This window comes from Geotrypetes seraphini, chromosome 3 (assembly GCF_902459505.1).
Source record: "Geotrypetes seraphini chromosome 3, aGeoSer1.1, whole genome shotgun sequence".
Taxonomy (NCBI): domain Eukaryota; kingdom Metazoa; phylum Chordata; class Amphibia; order Gymnophiona; family Dermophiidae; genus Geotrypetes; species Geotrypetes seraphini.
This window is the reverse complement of record NC_047086.1, coordinates 108791993-108809794: the sequence shown is the minus strand read 5'-3', so window position 1 is coordinate 108809794 and position 17802 is coordinate 108791993. Positions and strand designations below refer to the sequence as shown.

Genomic DNA, 17802 nt, shown 5'->3' with positions numbered 1-17802 from the left:
AGGATTTCCCCAATGAATATGCATGAGATCTATGTGCATGCATTGCTTTCAATGCATATTCATTGGGGAAATCCTGAAAACCCGACTGGATTGCGGCCCTCGAGGACCGACATTGGACACCCCTGGTCTAGATAGTTCATTAGCTCCAAGTTGACCAATCCTTCAAGAAGCTTGGTAAATAAGGGGTTGCTCGCTATGGGTCTGTAATTGTTTTTTAGGGCTAGTGAGTTTTTTTGGTCTTTAGGGATGGGTGTGATTAGTATATGTCCCATTTCCTCGTGAAATGTTCCTTCCGTGAGAGTGGTTGTTATCCAGTCAAATAGATCCTTTTTAAAATCTAATGTGGCAGTTTTCATGGTCTTGGCAGGACATATGTCTAGTAGGCAGTTTGATTTGGTATATTTGTTATACAGGGTTAGAAATTGGTGCCAGTTTGGAGGTTCAAAATGGTTTCAAAGCATGTCTACTCTGGGTTCTTTTTCGTGTGGTCCGAGTTGGAAATCGAAGTTGGGTGAGGGAAATCGAAGTTGGGTGAAGGTGAGGGTATGGTCGCTCTTACGTCTAAGATTTTGTTGTTGAAGAAAGGGTTTCTGCTGGGAGCATACATTCGTTTTTCTGTATTAGGATTTGGGTAGTGTCTTTTAGTCTGTGTACCAACTTGAACAGTTCTTTGCTATTTGTTTTGGGTGTCCCTATTTTTTGTGCGTAGTGTTTTGTTCGTTTTACTCTGATCAGATTTTTGTAGTTTTTTATTTTTTGTTTCCAGTTTGTTTTGTCTTCATCTTTGTTTGTTTTTTGCCAGGTTCTTTCTAGTTTTCTCAGTTCCTGTTTTAGTGTTAGTAGTTCAGTGTCGAACCATTCGTTTATTACCCTTTTTTTCTTTTTGTATGTTTGGAGTGGTGCTATTTGATCTAACACTTCTTTGCTGAACTTAGCTCATCTAGTTGGGAAGTCCTGTATTTCCTCAGTTTTGGGTTGTACTTCGTAATGGGCCCAGAATTCAGTTTGATTTATAGTTCCTCTTCTGGTGATTGTGGTTGATTTTGGGTTTTTTCTTATATTTTTTTGTTGGTGTGACTTTTTATGCCAATATATATCGAAATTACATATGTAGTGATCTGACCAGATGCATTTTTCCCAGGCCCCTGTGTTAAGATGGATTTTGGGGTCAGGGATTTCTTTTTGTGAAAAGGTAACTATGTCTAGTTGGTGGCCTTTTTCACGTGTTTCCTCTGGTTTTGGTATTGTGAAACCGAGAGTTTCTAAGAACATGTTAATTTCTATCACGTCTGGTTTTTCCACTTTCTCTAGGTGAACGTTTGTGTCTCTCAGTAGTAGGTTGTACGTTCCTCTTAGGGAGTTGGTAGTGATGTATTCAAAAAACTCTTCTCTAGTGCTGGTCTACTTTTTGGGGGATATGTAAAAGAGTGTCACGATTAATGCCTCTTCCAGTTGGGTGTTTGTGACTTTGCAAGTTAATATTTCTAGGTCTTTTATGGTTTTAGAGTCTATTTTGCTATAACTGAAGGATTCTTTTAGGATTATCGCAATACCTCCCCCTTTCTTCCAGTTTCTTGATAGTGGTATTATTTTGTAGCCCTGGGGTAACATTTCTTTCATAATCGTATCGGTGTCTGAAATAATCTATGTTTCAGTTAAAAATAGGAAGTCGGGATTCGTTTTCGTCAGCCAATCGTGTAGTATTTGGGCTTTGTTTCTTACTGAATGGATGTTCAGGTAGTATCCCTTTAGGTTCCCATATTTGTTTGGGGTGGGTGTTCTAAGGCATTCTATTTTTTTCAAATTTCTTTCTTTGGTCTTGTTTCTATGGAGTTTGAAAGAGCTTCGAGCTCTATTTACCACTGGTATTTGTAACGGGCCCAGTTTTGAATAATCATAAAGGAATTGGTGTGGTCCGGTGGGTTAGTTCGTTTTAGTTGGTCTGTGCCATGAGAAATGAATAGGAATAGGTTTGGGGTTATTTTCATCGTTACACCAGCTTCTAAAACATTTTAAATAAAGTATCCCCAGAATCAGGAGATATTTGTTGAAAGTTGCCATTTTCATCTGCTGTTAAATTGTTTGGGAGAAGTGGTGTAGAATATTTGATGACAGAAGGGGAATGTGCAATACAGTAATATAAGCTATTTTAGGTGGTAAAGAGTTCAATAATATCAGTTATAACCTGCGTAATATTACTAGCTCTAACCTTATTCAATATCAGCTTTAACCTGTTAAATAATATCAACTTTAACTTTAAGGGGAAAGTGCAATACAGTAATATCAGTTATTTCAGGCGGTATACAGTTCTGTAATATCAGTTATAACCTGCGCAATATTACTACATCTAACCTGATTCAATATCAGCTTTAACCTGTTCAATAATATCAGCTCTAGCCTGTTCAATAGTGTCAGGTATACAGTTCGATAAAATCTAATAATATCAACTTTAACAAGTTGTAATACTTATCAGGATGTTTTTTTGAGTCAGTCTTGTCCGTCGCTTTTTGAGTTTATCTTGCTCATCGCTTCACGGGTCGCCGCTTCCGACGGCGCGCCAAACGGCTGAGCGCCGTTGGCGCTTGCTCCAATTTAAAGAAACCCCGCTGGATTCAGGGGAGGGGCGGACCGATACTCGTGCCGCTGCAGGCTTGGGTTCCTGCTCTCTGCCTGCCTGCTTGTCCTGGTGCGGGAAAGGCAGAACTCCCCAGCGCTTGCTCCAATTTAAAGAAACCCCGCTGGGAAATAAGGCAGTTTTTTTGGGACTAAACCCCTTTCCTCAGGTCAGGACAGGATACCATAACATCCAGTAGATTGCAAAAGCAATGTGAGTCGATCGTGTTGCCTTTCCATTCTTTTTCTTCCTGCCTCCCCGAGCCAGGCCAGGCGTGTACAAGCGCTGGACTCACAAGACTTCACCTCCGACGTCAATTCTGACGTTGGAGAGGAAGTTCTGGGCCAGCCAATCGCTGCCTGGCTGGCCTGAAACTTCCTCTCTGATGTTAGAATTGACTACAGAAGTGAAGTCTTGTGAGTCCGGCGCTTTTATGTGCCTGGCCTGGCTCAGGGAACCAGCAGGGAGAAATTGGCGTGGTGGCTTAGGGGGTAGGGAAAGAATCAGGAAGTGGAGAAGTCGGCACAATGGAGAGAGAGAGAAAAGAAGAGAGACAGAAAGAAAAGGGGAGGGGCAGAAAGAAAGAAATATTGGATTTACAATTCAGAAGAAGGAAGTGCAACCAGAGACTCATGAAATCACCAGACAAAAAGGTAGGAAAAATGATTTTATTTTCAATTTAGTGATCAAAATGTGTCCGTTTTGAGAATTTATATCTGCTGTCTATATTTTGCACTATGGCCCCCTTTTACTAAATCACAATAGCGGTTTTTAATGCAGTGAGCCTGTGAGCATCGAGAGCAGCGCAGGGCATTTAGCGCATCTCCCTGCGCTAAAAACCGCAATTGCGGTTTAATAAAAAGGGAGGAGGTATATTTGCCTATTTTTGTATAGTTGTTCCTGAGGTGACATTGCATAAAGTCATCTGCCTTGACCTCTTTGAAAACCCGTGGAATATAAATGATAATTAACATTTTCTCTGCGTACAGTGTGCTTTGTATTTTGTAAAATTTTATTGTTGGTAGATCATTTTGACTTGGTCATTTTAAAAGTAGCTCGCAAGCCCAAAAAGTGTGGGCACCCCTGCTGTGGAGCCATTTCTTGTATGACTGGATGAGCTATATTTATCTTTTTTTTTTTTTAGTTGTTTAAATTCATGCAGAAATAAATGGCTAGATTGAACCTAATGACTTCATTGAAGCCTTTCCCTTTTTTAAACCTCTATACCATTTGAAAGAGGGGAAATATCTAATTATTCCCTTCTAGAATTGGATACTTCTTAAATTTAGTAAAAATATTCTTGCACAAGTGTCAAGCCTTAAAAAAGGAAGTCATATTGAGCATTGGAAAATAATAGTAATTACCGTATTTTCACAGAGATAACGCACACCCGTGTAAAACGCGCACACGGGTATAGCGTGCGAAAAACACAAATTTATGTACAGAAATTTTTATATACCGCACACACCCGTATACCGCGCATGCTGCCCGACTCTCCCATCGCCGCCCGCCCCAACTCTCCTCTCCCCCTTGAAGTCCTGTCCCCACCCTGAAAGCCTAATGCCCCCCCCCCGACGTCCAATTCACCCCCCACCCCGCAGGATCGCTCGCACGCATCCCCACCCCGAAGGACCGCTCGCACGCACCCGCACCCCCACCCTGAAGGACCGCTCGCACCCCCACAGCCTCCCGACCCCCCCCATCATGTAGAAGCTCCTACCAGTGTCCTGCTGCTTCCTCTTGGCAGTCCCGACTCCCCGACCACGATCGGGGCAAGAGGGAGCTCAAGCCCTCTTGCCCCAGCCAACCGCGGCACCCCCGACACGATCAGGGCAAGAGGGAGCTCAAGCCCTCTTGCCCCCCCGACTCCCTGACACAATCGGGGCAAAAGGGAGCCCAAGCCCTCTTGCCCCGCCGACTCCCCAACTCCCCGACAATATCAGGCCAGGAGGGAGCCCAAGTCCTCCTGGCCACGGCGACCCCCTACCTCCACCCCACATTACATTACGGGCAGGAGAGATCCCAGGCCCTCCTGCCCTCGACGCAAACCCCCCTACCCCCAACGACCGCCTTAGTAGGCGGAGCTTTGGGACGGATGGGCCAATCCGGCCTCATTCCGTCGTTGGCTGCCTGCCGGACAGGCGAGTTTGACTCCCGTCTGTCCGGCCAACTACACAAAGGTACGGGGAAGGGGGGTGGGGGTGTCGTGGGGGTCGCGGGTCGGCTGGGGGGGCGGTTGGAGGTTCTTGGGGGGGCGGTCGTTGGGGGGAGGGGGGTTTGCATCGAGGGCAGGAGGGCCTGGGATCCCTCCTGCCCGTAATGTAGTGCGGGGTGGGGGTAGGGGGTCGCCATGGCCAGGAGGGTTTGGGTTCCCTCCTGGCCCGAACAACTAGCGGGGGGGGAGGGGGTCGCCAGGGCCAGGAGGACTTGGGCTCCCTCCTGGCCCGATATTGTTGGGGAGTTGACGGGGCAAGAGGGCTTGGGCTCCCTTTTGCCCCGATTGTGTCGGGGAGTCGGGGGGGCAAGAGGGCTTGAGCTCCCTCTTGCCCCGATCGTGTCGGGGGTGCCGCGGTTGGCTGGGGCAAGAGGGCTTGAGCTCCCTCTTGCCCCGATTGTGTCGGGTGTCGGGACCGCCAAGAGGAAGCAGCAGGACACCGGTAGGAGCTTCTACATGATGGGGGGGTCGGGAGGCTGTGGGGGTGCGAGCGGTCCTTCAGGGTGGGGGTGGGAGTGTGTGCGAGCGGTCCTTCGGGGTGGGGATGTGGGTGCGTGCGAGCGGTTCTTCGGGGTGGGGGTGCGAGTGGTCCTGCGGGGGGGTGAATCGGACGTCGGGGGGGGGGAACTATGTAAAAAAAATTTTGTACAACGCGCTCACGCGTATAACGCGCAAGGGTGTGCGCGGTATGTAAAAACCACGTATAACGCGCGCGTTATATGCGAGAAAATACGGTAACTAATAAAAATAGTACACATTTAGGGCTCCTTTTACTAATTTGCGATAGTGATTTTAGCGTGCGCTTAGCATGCACAGAATTGCCACGTGCGCTAGATGCTAATGCCAGCATTGAGCTAGCGTTAGTTTTCCCATGTAGCGTGGGGGTTTGTGTGCGCTAAAAATGCTAGCGCATCTTAGTAAAAGAGGGGATTAATTTTTCCCACCACCAAATTTCCCCATCCCGCCCCACCCGGCTAGAAAAAAATTCTGGGGAAAACACTGGAGGGATTAACAAAAAGAAGATTATCCAGGTAAAAACCTAAGTCTTTCATTGTTAATTTTGGCCTCTGAAATTAGAAAAATTATGAGCTTTGGTAAAAGAACATTACTGCTTCAATTTGATATATCTGCAGCGTTTAATTTGATAAATCATAATGTAATGTTGGGAGTGGGTGGTAAGGTGAGTTTTTTTGATTTCTTGACTAAAAGAAGATATTGTGTAAAAGGAGCTAACTTAAATTCTGAATTTTGGTTGGCAAATTGTGGGGTTCCACAGAACTCACCAATTTCGCCTACTTTTTAACTTCTATATGTGCCCTTTTGGGGAATGGCTGACTAGTTTTGGAATATTTGTCTTATATTATGCAGATGATAATTTTACTCTGAGTCCAGCTTTAGAAAAATTTGAGGAGGCTTTTAGATTTATTCAGAATACAATAACATTAGTGGATAATTGGATATCTATTATTTTTTAAAGATTGAATAAATAGAAAACCAAGTTGGTTGGTTTGGCAATCCAGAAGGTTTTATGGGTAAAAAAAATAGTATTTTCAAGGAGTACACTTGTGTTTTGGTTTTAATGAAGATGAAAGTGTTAATTTCTACAAAGTACTGACAAATGGTGGCATAGAATTTAATACCGCAGATGTAAATATATGTAAAATATATATAGACAGACTCTAATATTGTATTTACTCGATTGTAAGCCATACCCCCTCCCCCCTCTTTTCCAAAAATGGTAAAATAAACCATCGATTCTAAGATGCATGGCTATTCTGTAAAAGTGAAAAATATAGTAAACAAGCATGCAGAAGGAAAATTATATAAGTACAGTGGTACCTCGGTTTACGAGTGCTCAAGGCCTGAGAGTTCACGTCCAATGTGAACTCTCACGTCCAACGTGAACTCTCGGGCCTTGAGCATGCGAACATGCTCAAGGCCCAGCACCGGAGGCAAATTTTCGGGCACCGGCACAGCACAGGACATGCTGGTGCAGGTGCGGAGGCTACATCAAAGTAAGAAGAGGGTTCGGGTGGGTTGGGGGGACCTCAGGTCGTGGCGGGGGGTGCCCGATGGCAGCGGGGGGGGGGGGGGCCGGATCACGGGGGGGGAGGGTGCCGGTTCGCAGGGGGGGGGCCTTCGGGGGGAGCAATGCCGATTCTCGTGGGGGGGGAGCAGCGCTGCTGGCCTCGGGGGGGGGGGGGGGGGGTGGAGGGTGGGAACCTATCAAAGCGAGTTTCCATTATTTCCTATGGGGAAACTCGCTTTGATAAACGAGCATTTTGGATTACGAGCATGCTCCTGGAACGGATTATGCTTGTAATCCAAGGTACCACTGTATGTTATTTTGAATGTAAATTGTAAGTGTGTGCAAATACCATAGATTTCCATCTAGGTGCCTCAGGGAGGGCCACATAATTTGTAATGTTTGTCCTCTATTCTAAGATGACAATGAATGTATGTCACACCTACTTTCCACACAGTAAAAATGTATCTCTTAGAATCAAGGGAATGCAGTATTTTGTTTGTATTTGTTTCTAGATGTCTTAAAATATGATGACTGCTTTTGCAATGCACATCTAATAAATGCATTTATAATATGCTGAAACCTTATCTGGCAACTAGCTTCTAATATATTGATTCATATTGCAGGTCAGCTTATCATCAACCAACCTCTTACAGGCCGAGATTACTGCTCTCTGGAGAGAAAGGTTCAGGTCAGACATCACACCTTGCTCCAGCACTGTTGCACACCCTGGAAAAGTTTTCTGTACACAGATTAGATCTACCAGCACTTTACTCTGTTAGTGCCAAAACACCAGAAGAATCATGTGCACAGGTTAGTTTCCCCATTACATAAATGCTTGATTTACTGATGTACTTTTTCTGCAAGCTTCATCATGGCCTGTGTATTTGAACAATATGTGCTCTTTTTTTTTTTTTTTTTTATTTATAAAATTTACACATTTATTGTCAAGCATATCATCTTGTACAGAAAGTGAGATCAAGAAAACATAATAATATTTATTTACTCTTAAACCTGAAAGCAATTCAAAATAATAAAGTATACATCCTAACTTAATCACACACTAGTCCTCAAATTAAGATCCAAGATTAACGATAAGAGTAGAAATTAAATTAAAGTAAAACGTTTTAACAAGAAAAATCACTTAAACTACTACTGAGAGGTGAGCTAATTATTATCACAATGGTACAGAGGGTTCTACAGACTCAAGACGTTTCGCAGAAAGGAAAGTAGTCAAATGAGCTGGATCTACAAATACATATTTCAAGGAATGGTATCTTATGACACATTTACAAGGATACCTAAGAAAAAATAAACCCCCTATTTGAGTCACTCCTGGTTTTAACATTAAGAATTCCCTTCTTCTCTTCTGAGTCTCTCTCGAGACATCAGGAAATATCTGGATATGAAACCCCAAAAAGTCCTTGGCCCTATTTTTAAAGAAAAGTTTAAGAATCCAATCCTTGTCTGGGGCCAAAGCCACAGTCAATAAGAGAGTGGCTGGAATAGCCAATTCTCTATCTGATTGCTCTAACAAAGTGGAAACGTCCAAGGGTTCTTTCTTTTGAGGATCCTGATTTCTTATAGGTAAATAGTAAACCTTTGTAAGAGGTGGTAAAGCATTTTCAGGTATTTTAAGAATTTCCAGAAAGTATCGCTTTATCATATCTCGTGGAGAAATTGATAATACTTTAGGAAAATTAATTAATCGCAAATTATTAATCCGAATATTGTTATCTAAAGCTTCCAGTTTTCTCTGCATAATCGTATTGTCTTTAACAAATAAATCTTGGTTACTCTTAATTGTTTTTAAGTTCTTCTTTTCTTCTTGGATATCTAATTTCAGTGATACAGTCTCTTCCTTTAAAATTTTTATCTCTTCTTTCTGGATTTGTATATCTTTTCCAGTAGATAGGTGAGTCATTCTAAACATGTGGGTTATCTCCCAATGGCCTTGAGTCATCTGCAGAAGGAATGCACTCTGGATTTTTTTTCTCTGACTCTCCTCTATTTCACTGGGAGCTCTACAGCCACCTGAAGTTATTACCCAAGCAAAAAGAGCTCTGTGTATCTTTCCAAAACTTCTCTTCCCTGCTTCTGTCTTAGAGACAGACTGAGAATTAGGCAGCAGTCTTCTGACTGGGTTTTGAACTGTTCCAGCTAGGGCAAAGCTTTTCTGCCTACTCTTCTCCTGCCATTCTCTCTCTGATTCTTCCTCACTACTCAAGGGATAGTCAGCTAATTTGGGGTCCAGGGCTTTGACCTGGTTTGCTCTCCTGCACCGGGGTTTGGTAACTTTCCTGGATCAATCCCCTTTGGGACAAATTCTGTGATGGCAGCGGATTTATCACACTGATAGATATGCCTGCACTCAACTTGTTCATTTTCTTATGTCCCAGAGGTTAAGCAGAAAGTGATACAGGAACCATATTTTCTAGAAAACCTATGTGAGGACTTCCTTGACCTGTGAGGACTTCCTTTTCTCTGTGCTGTATAAATATATATGAGAGAAGCTTTCTACTACAGGTGGCTCATAGGGACAGGTGGCAAACATAATTGGGAGTGCAACTTGAGTGTGAATGGAGAGTCAAACCAAGATATATCCTTTATGCTTGGTATATAGGAAGACTGTATGAAAGTTATATATCCATGATATCCAACCCCGGTTGGGCTCCAATATGTTTTTCTTGGCATCAACCTACTATTGACATCGGTGTAACAAAAAGGACAGTATGGGACACATATGGTGGCCTTGCTGAAAAGTGAAAGCATATTAGAAAACAGTCGAATCTAGATTGCAAAATTGGCTGCAAGTCCAGATTCCACGGAACCCAGGAATTTTGTCTCTTACATGTTAATGTACAGTGCTGCGTACATCTAGCAAAGCTAAAGAAATGATAAGTAGGAGGAGGCTTTCCTTATACCCAACAGGATTTGTCTGCTATAGCTTTAATGCAACTAAGTTGACCTTAGCTGCTTGTTGAAAATCCAAGGCAAGGAAAGATTAAGCTGCATAGCATTTGAGATAGAGCAATTAACAGCATTGTATAGATGCATTTTGTCTAAATGAGAGGAAGTTCGGGGAGTTTTTCTTTCCATAAGTTATATTGTATGGACTGGGGGATATATGGCATGCAATCTGGTGTGCAACTCTATTTAGAAGTCTTGGGGGGGGGGGGGGTTGTTGAGTGGATGTCTTGCTGGGGGAGGAGAATATAGGCTTTTGAAACATCTATATCAGGGGTGCCCACACTTTTTTGGTTTGCAAGCTACTTTTAAAATGACCAAGTCAAAATGATCTACCAACAAGAAAATTTTAAAAAACCACAAAGCACACTATATGCAGAGAAAATGTTAATTATCTTTTATTTCGGGGGGTTTCAAAGAGGTCAAGGCAGATGACTCTATGCAATGTCACCTCAGTGACAACTATACAAAAATAGACAAATATACTCCCCTCCCTTTTTACTAAATCGCGATAGCAGTTTGTAGCACAGAGAGCTGCGCTGAATGCCTCGCACTACTCTCGACACTCATAGGTTCGCTGCACTAAAACCGCTATTGTAGTTTAGTAAAAGAGGACCATAGTGCAAAATATAGACAGCAGATATAAATTCTCAAAACGGACACATTTTGATCACTAAATTGAAAATAAAATCATTTTTCCTACCTTTGTTGTCTGGTAATTTCATGAGTCTCTGGTTGCACTTTCTTCTTCTGACTGTGCATCCAATATTTCTTCCCTTCTTTCAGCCTCCTGTACGCTTCATCTCCTCCAGACCTTATTCCCTCCCCCAACTTTTTCTTCCTTTCTCCCTGCCTCCTCCCCCTTCTTTCTTTCTGTCTCCCTATCTTTCTCTCTCCATGCCCCCTTTCTTTCTTTTTGTCTCCCTGCCCCTCTTCTTTCTGTCTCCCTGCCTGCCCCCTTTCTTTCTCCCTGCCCTCCCCCAAGCCACTGCCGCCACCATCGGGGAACAGGTCCCCAAGCCACCGCCGCCCCATGCTCTCCCTGCTTCCCTCTAGCATTCCTCTTCCTGAAATCAGTTCTGACATCGGAGAGGAAGTTCTGAGCCAGTCAGACAACGATTGGCTAGCCCGGAACTTCCTCTCCAACGTCAGAATTGACGTCGGGGAGAGGAAGGCTGATCGGCCCAGAGCTTCTGCATTGGGATGCAAGTAGAACGTAAAGGCAATGCGAGTCTATCATGGAGCACGGGATGGGCTCCGCGATCGACTCACATTGCCTTTGCGATCTACTGGTCAATCACCTTTTGGTCACCCCTGATCTATATAACTAGAGGTAAGCATGCACTCCTTGTTGATTTATTAATAAGTTTCTTGTCTGTTTTCTCATCTCTTGGGTGAAGATAGATAAATGTTCCTTATTGTTGGCTATATTGGACTACATTTTTGTTATGAGTACGGTATGACAGCTTGTTCAAAATACATGGACAAAATCTTCTTTTAAAAAAAAAAAAAAAAGAAGTTATTTTTGGTTCACTCTATAGAAATAAGATATATTTCTAAAACTAAGTCAAGTTTTCTTTTCACTAGATCTTTCGTGAAGCCCGGAGGACAGTACCTAGTGTTGTTTACATGCCTCATGTTGGTGATTGGTGGGAAGCTGTTAGTGAAACTGTGAGAGCTACTTTTCTAACACTGCTGCAAGATATACCATCATTTTCACCAATATTTTTCCTCTCTACCTCTGAAACCATGTACAGTGAATTGCCCGAGGAGGTGAGTTAGAAGTCATATTTGTTGAAACCTCTGTATCTTTAGCGGCTCATTGTTACTGTGTGGCAAGTCATGACTGAAACAAAACTAATTAGAATGGTTTTCTTCACCGTGAAATATAGTAGAAGTACTAACTACTGTATTTTATACCTTTTTGTTTGTTTGCTTTTACAAATTTGGATTCTGAAGGAATTATCTGAGCTGAGTCACACTGATTCAAAATTAGTTATGCATTTATGGTAGGCAGCAAATGCATGATTTAGGTGTCTATTTTAAATGCTTCTATGGAGAAATTGGGTTGTTTCACTTGCTAAATGGCCAAATTTTATCTGTAAAAAAAAGGATCTGTATTGGGGAGGGGTGAAGGAAGATCTAGCACTCATACTTTAGTAGTGATATTTGGCCACTATTTAAGTAAATTTTAAATTGCCCGACTTTCAGTGGACCAGAACATATAGGGCTCCTTTTACGAAGCCACATTAGCGGCTTTATCGCACGCAACTTTTTAGCACGCGCTAACCCCCGCGCTAGCCGAAAAACTACCGCCTGCTCAAGAGGAGGAAGTAGCGACTAGCGCGGCCGGCAAATTAGCACACCCTACTATGCGGGTTAAACCGCTAACGCAGCTTCGTAAAAGGAGCCCATAGTATCACAGAATAGAAACATAGAAACATAGAAAAAAGCAGCAGAAAAGGGCTATAGCCCACCAAGTCTGCCCATTCCAAGTATCCCCTCCCCTGAATTTACTCCCTTAAAGATCCCACGTGAGTATCCCATTTTCTCTTAAAATCTGTCACGCTGCTGGCCTTTATCACCTGGAGTGGGAGTCTGTTCCAATGATCCACTACTCTTTCGGTGAAGAAGTACTTCCTGGAGTCGCCATGAAACTTCCCTCCCCTGATTTTCAGCGGATGCCCTCTGGTGGTCGAGGGTCCCATGAGCCAGAAGATATCATCTTCTGACTCGATGTGTCCCGTGATGTACTTATATGTTTCAATCATATCTCCCCGTTCTCTTCTTTCCTCAAGTGAGTACAGCCGCAATTTTTTTAATCTTTCTTCATACGTGAGATCCTTGAGCCCCAAGACCATCCTGGTGGCCATTCGCTGAACCGACTCGATCCTCAGCACGTCCTTTCGGTAGTGTGGTCTCCAAAACTGAACACAGTACTCCAAGTGAGGCCTCACCATGGCTCTGTACAACGGCATCATAACTTCAGGTCTCCTGCTGACGAAACCTCTGCGGATACACCCCATCATTTGTCTTGCCCTGGAGGAAGCCTTCTCCACTTGATTGGCAACCTTCATGTCCTCACTAATGATCACCCCTAGGTCGCGTTCCGCTGTGGTCCTAACCAAGGTCTCACCATTTAGTACATAAGTTCTAAGCGGGTTTCTCTTACCCAGATGCATTATCTTGCATTTTTTAGCATTGAAGCCTAGCTGCCAAGTAGTTGACCATTGTTCCAGCAACAGTAGGTCGTGTGTCATATTATCAGGTAATAAGCTTTTGCCTACTATGTTGCAAAGTTTGGCGTCGTCGGCGAACAGTGATATCCTTCCTCTAAGTCCTTGCGTCATATCTCTTATGAATAAGTTAAATAGAATCGGGCCCAGGACCGAGCCCTGCGGCACTCCACTGATCACGTCCGATGCTTCGGATGGGGTACCGTTCACCACCACCTTCTGAAGTCTACCGCTCAGCCAATCCCCAACCCATGTAGTTAGAGTGTCTCCTAATCCTATCGATTTCAGCTTGTTCAGTAATCTTCGATGAGGGACGCTATCAAATGCTTTACTGAAGTCCAAATATACCACGTCCAGTGACTCTCCGGCGTCCAGTTGTCTAGTAACCCAGTCAAAAAAGCTAATCAGATTAGATTGGCAGGATCTGCCCTGGGTGAACCCGTGTTGGTGTGGATCACGCAGTTTTTCTTCGTCTAGGATTGTGTCAAGATTCTGTTTGATCAGTGTTTCCATGAGTTTACACACTATAGACGTGAGACTCACTGGTCTGTAGTTTGCTGTCTCTGTCCTGCAGCCCTTTTTGTGGAGTGGGATTACGTTGGCGGTTTTCCAGTCCAAGGGGACCCTTCCTGTGCTTAGGGAAAGATTGAAAAGAACAGATAATGGTTCTGCCAGGACTTCCCTTAACTCCCTGAGCATTCTGGGGTGTAGGTTATCCGGTCCCATGGCTTTGTTTACCTTGAGTCTTGATAGTTCGTCATAGACGCTACTGGGCGTAAATTCAAAATCTTGAAACGGGTCTTTCTGGTTATCTCCCGTCTGCAGCTGTGGACCAGCTCCCGGCGCTTCGCGGGTGAACACTGAACAGAAGTATTTGTTTAGTAGTTCTGCCTTCTCAGAATCTGATTCCGCAAAGTTACCGTCCGATTGCTTCAGGCGTACTATCCCATCTTTGTTTCTTTTCCTGTCACTAATATAGCTGAAGAAAGATTTATCCCCTTTCTTAATTTTCCGTGCTAGCTCTTCCTCCATTCGGAGTTTGGCTTCTCTGACTGCTGTTTTGACAGCTTTAGATCTGTTTAGATAGTCCTCTTTCGCCCCATCTCTGCCTAAATGTTTGTAGGTGATAAATGCGTCTTTTTTCTGTTTAACTAGGTCTGAAATTTCTTTACTGAACCATTGGGGTCTTTTGTTTCTCCTGCGTTTACTTAATGTCTTTATGTATTGGTCTGTTGCTTCGTGTAGGATGGACTTCAGAGACGACCACATATCCTCCACATTGTCAGATATTGCTTGTTTATGTAGCTCCTGATGGACAAAATCTCCCATGTGGTTGAAGTCTATGCCTCTAAAGTTGAGAACCCTTGTTGCTGTGTTTGTCTTAGGGAAACCTTTCTTGAGGTTGAGCCATACCATATTATGGTCGCTGGAGGCCAGTGTGTCTCCTACTGAGACTTCCGTGACGCTATCTCCGTTGGTGAGAACTAGGTCTAGTAACGCCTGGTCCCTGGTGGGCTCCAATACCAATTGCTTGAGACGTGCACCCTTTATGGAGGTTAATATTCTTTTGCTGCTACCCGTAGTCGCGGAGAGTGTGTTCCAATGTGCATCTGGCATGTTGAAGTCTCCTAGCATTACTGTGTCCCTGCGCAGTGTGATGTTCTCTATATCCTCGATTAATTCCATGTCTTTGTCCTCCTGTTGCCTGGGAGGTCTATATATCACCCCAAGGTATAGGCATTTTTCATTCCCTCTGGCCAGGTTCACCCAGAGGGATTCCCCGGTGTATCTAACATCTGTGATTCTGGTGGTTTTGATGCTTTCCTTAGTGTATAGCGCTACTCCTCCTCCCAATTTACCCTCTCGGTCGCAACGAAGTAGGTTGTACCCTGGTATAACCATATCCCACCCATGCGATTCCGTGAACCAGGTTTCGGATATCGCTATCACGTCAAGATCGGCGTTTGTTATCTCAGTCTCTAATGCTAGAATTTTATTGCCCAAGCTGTGTGCATTAACATACATAGCCCTCCATATCTGTGAAGAGATTCCTTTACAAGCTAGTGTGGCTCCTAAATTATCAGTGATATTTCTCCCTGAATTATTGTGGATATCATTGGTACTTACCTTAGACTTGGTAGTGTGAGTGCGACTTGCCTCCTCAGGGTGGTTTCTTACTGCTCTAGGATATAAGTAGTATCCAAATGAAGGTAAGCACTTGTGCTAATACTGTTTAAATGCTGGCTGGGTCAGCTGAATAACCCGTTAAAAAAGATGCATTTGCCATGCAGAATGTAATACAGGGGCTCGGAGGAACTAGCTGAATTAGCCACAGTGGCCATGCAGGTCACAAGAAGGAAGTAAGAGGGTCCTGTGTATCTCAGCAAAATGCAGCAAAGAAAAACAGTGTTGGCTTTGTGGGTAAAAAATAAGGTTGCAATAGCAGCATTGGCCCTCAAGCCAATGGAGAAAGCAAGTGAGGCAAGATTGATATGCTTGAGAGAGCAAGAGTGAGCAGCCAGACCACAATAGTGTGAGTTGGAGAAGTTTCTGGATGTGAGGAAAGAAAGAACTGAGAGTGGAAGGTTCAAGCCTTGAAGGGGTGCAGAGAGAGAGAGAACTGTAGATCTTGCTGGGAATGGCAGTGGCAGAGAGAGACGGACAAAGCTGGCAGGAATGTTGAGCTTAGGGAAGAAGAAATGGGTCTCAAAGTCCCTCCTTGAGGGCTGCAATCCAGTCGGGTTTTCAGGATTTCTCCAATGAATATGCATGAGATCTATGTGCAAGCACTGCTTTCAATGCATATTCATTCAGGAAATTCTGAAAAACCGACTGGATTGCGGCCCTCAAGGAGGGACTTTGAGATCCCTGTGCTAGGGGGAATTAAAGGTGAAGGGAAGTGAGTCTTGGAGCCTAGGGATGGGAGAAAGGCAGGAATTTGCAATGGGGAAATTTTGTATGAATGTATTTTTAGTCTCTGAGTATTAACTATAATATATTTTGAATTATTACTCAGTGTCCAAGATTGTTTAGTGTTCTGTGAGAAAGGAGACAAAATGGAAATTTTACATTGGAATCAAGAGTTCTCTGGTAAATCTAAGCTTAAGACAGAGGTCACTCCTTTCTCCCTTACTTTTTAATCTGTACTTGATCTCCTAGACTAAAATACTTGAAGGTTGGAGCTACAAATTTCACCTCTTTGCAGATGATATTCAAATCATAGTGTTAATGAAGGAGGATCAATCTGAGATCATGACTGAATGAATAGTCGATTGGATTTATTGGGAACCTGGTTCCAGGATCATGACTTATTTCTTAATATTGACAAATGCTCTGCTTTTTGGATAACAAAGAAAAAAACACCCTCTTAATTCAACCTAATACGAGTGGTCAATTAATCCCTATAAAATTGGAAATTGTCAAATTAGGTGTTCACTGTGATTCTGAACTGAAATTTGATGGACAATTTAATATGATTGTCGAAGCATGTTACTTTCAACTCCAAACAATTCATTATTTGCAAACTTTATTGTCCAAAGAAAACTTGGCAATATTAATTTATGCATTTATGATAAACAGATTGTAAATAGGCCTTCTCAAAGTTGATCTTTTGCATACACAAAAAAACAAGAGCCACACTAACGGGGATAGGCATATCATCACAAATTTGGAGAGCAATGTATGTTAATGCACACAGCTTGGGCAACAAAATCCTGGAACTAGAAACAGAAATAAGGGATGCTGATCTTGACATAGTAGCGATATCCGAGACCTGGTTCACAGACTCGCATGGGTGGGATATGGTTATACCAGGCTACAATCTACTTCGTCGGGACAGAGAGGGCAAATTAGGAGGGGGGGTAGCACTATACACTAAGGATAATATCAAAACTACCAGGATCACAGAGGTTAGATACACAGGGGAATCCCTTTGGGTAAACCTTGCCAGAGGGAACGAAAAATGCCTTTACCTCGGTGTGGTGTACAGGCCACCGAGACAAAAGGAAGACAAAGACAAAGAATTGATTGAGGACATAGAGAACATCACTTTACGTGGTGACACAGTACTGCTAGGCGACTTCAACATGCCAGATGCTGACTGGAACACCCTCTCAGCAACTACGAGCAGTAGCAAAAGAATAGTAACCTCCATTAAGGGTGCACAACTAAAACAAATGGTATTAGAGCCCACCAGAGAAAAAGCAATACTGGACCTGGTACTCACAAATGGAGACAGTGTCTCGGAAGTATCAGTGGGAGACACGCTGGCCTCCAGTGACCACAACATGGTATGGCTCAACCTCAGAAAAGGCTTCTCTAAATCAAACACAGCAACGAGGGTCCTCAACTTTAGGGAGGCAGATTTCGACCACATGAGAGACTTTGTCCATCAAGAGCTGCAAAACCATGCAGAAACTGACAATCCGGAAACTATGTGGTCAAATCTAAAATCCATCCTGAACGAAGCATCTAGCCGCTACGTAAAAACAGTAAGCAAACGCCGGAGAAACAAAAAACCACAATGGTTCAACAAGGAAATTTCGGACCTCATTAAAATAAAAAAAGAAGCATTTATCAACTACAAACATCTTGGGAAAAGGGAGGCAAAGGAAGACTATCTGGCCAGATCTAAGGCTGTCAAAAAGGCAGTCAGGGAAGCCAAACTTCAAACAGAGGAAGATCTAGCACGGAGCATTAAAAAAGGGGACAAATCCTTCTTTAGGTACATTAGCGACAGGAAGAG

At 43.5% G+C, this 17802-nt stretch overlaps 1 protein-coding gene across 3 annotated transcripts in view; it reads left to right on the top strand.

Annotated features, from left to right (window-relative positions):
- ATAD2B (ATPase family AAA domain containing 2B) overlaps positions 1-17802 on the top strand; it is a 528611-nt gene that overhangs the window by 350703 nt on the left and 160106 nt on the right. For all 3 annotated transcript variants that reach the window (XM_033936345.1, XM_033936343.1, XM_033936342.1), the window contains exons 18-19: positions 7482-7668; positions 11410-11595. In XM_033936345.1, the coding sequence (XP_033792236.1) occupies positions 7482-7668; positions 11410-11595 (373 nt within the window). The remainder of the gene's footprint in view (positions 1-7481; positions 7669-11409; positions 11596-17802) is intronic.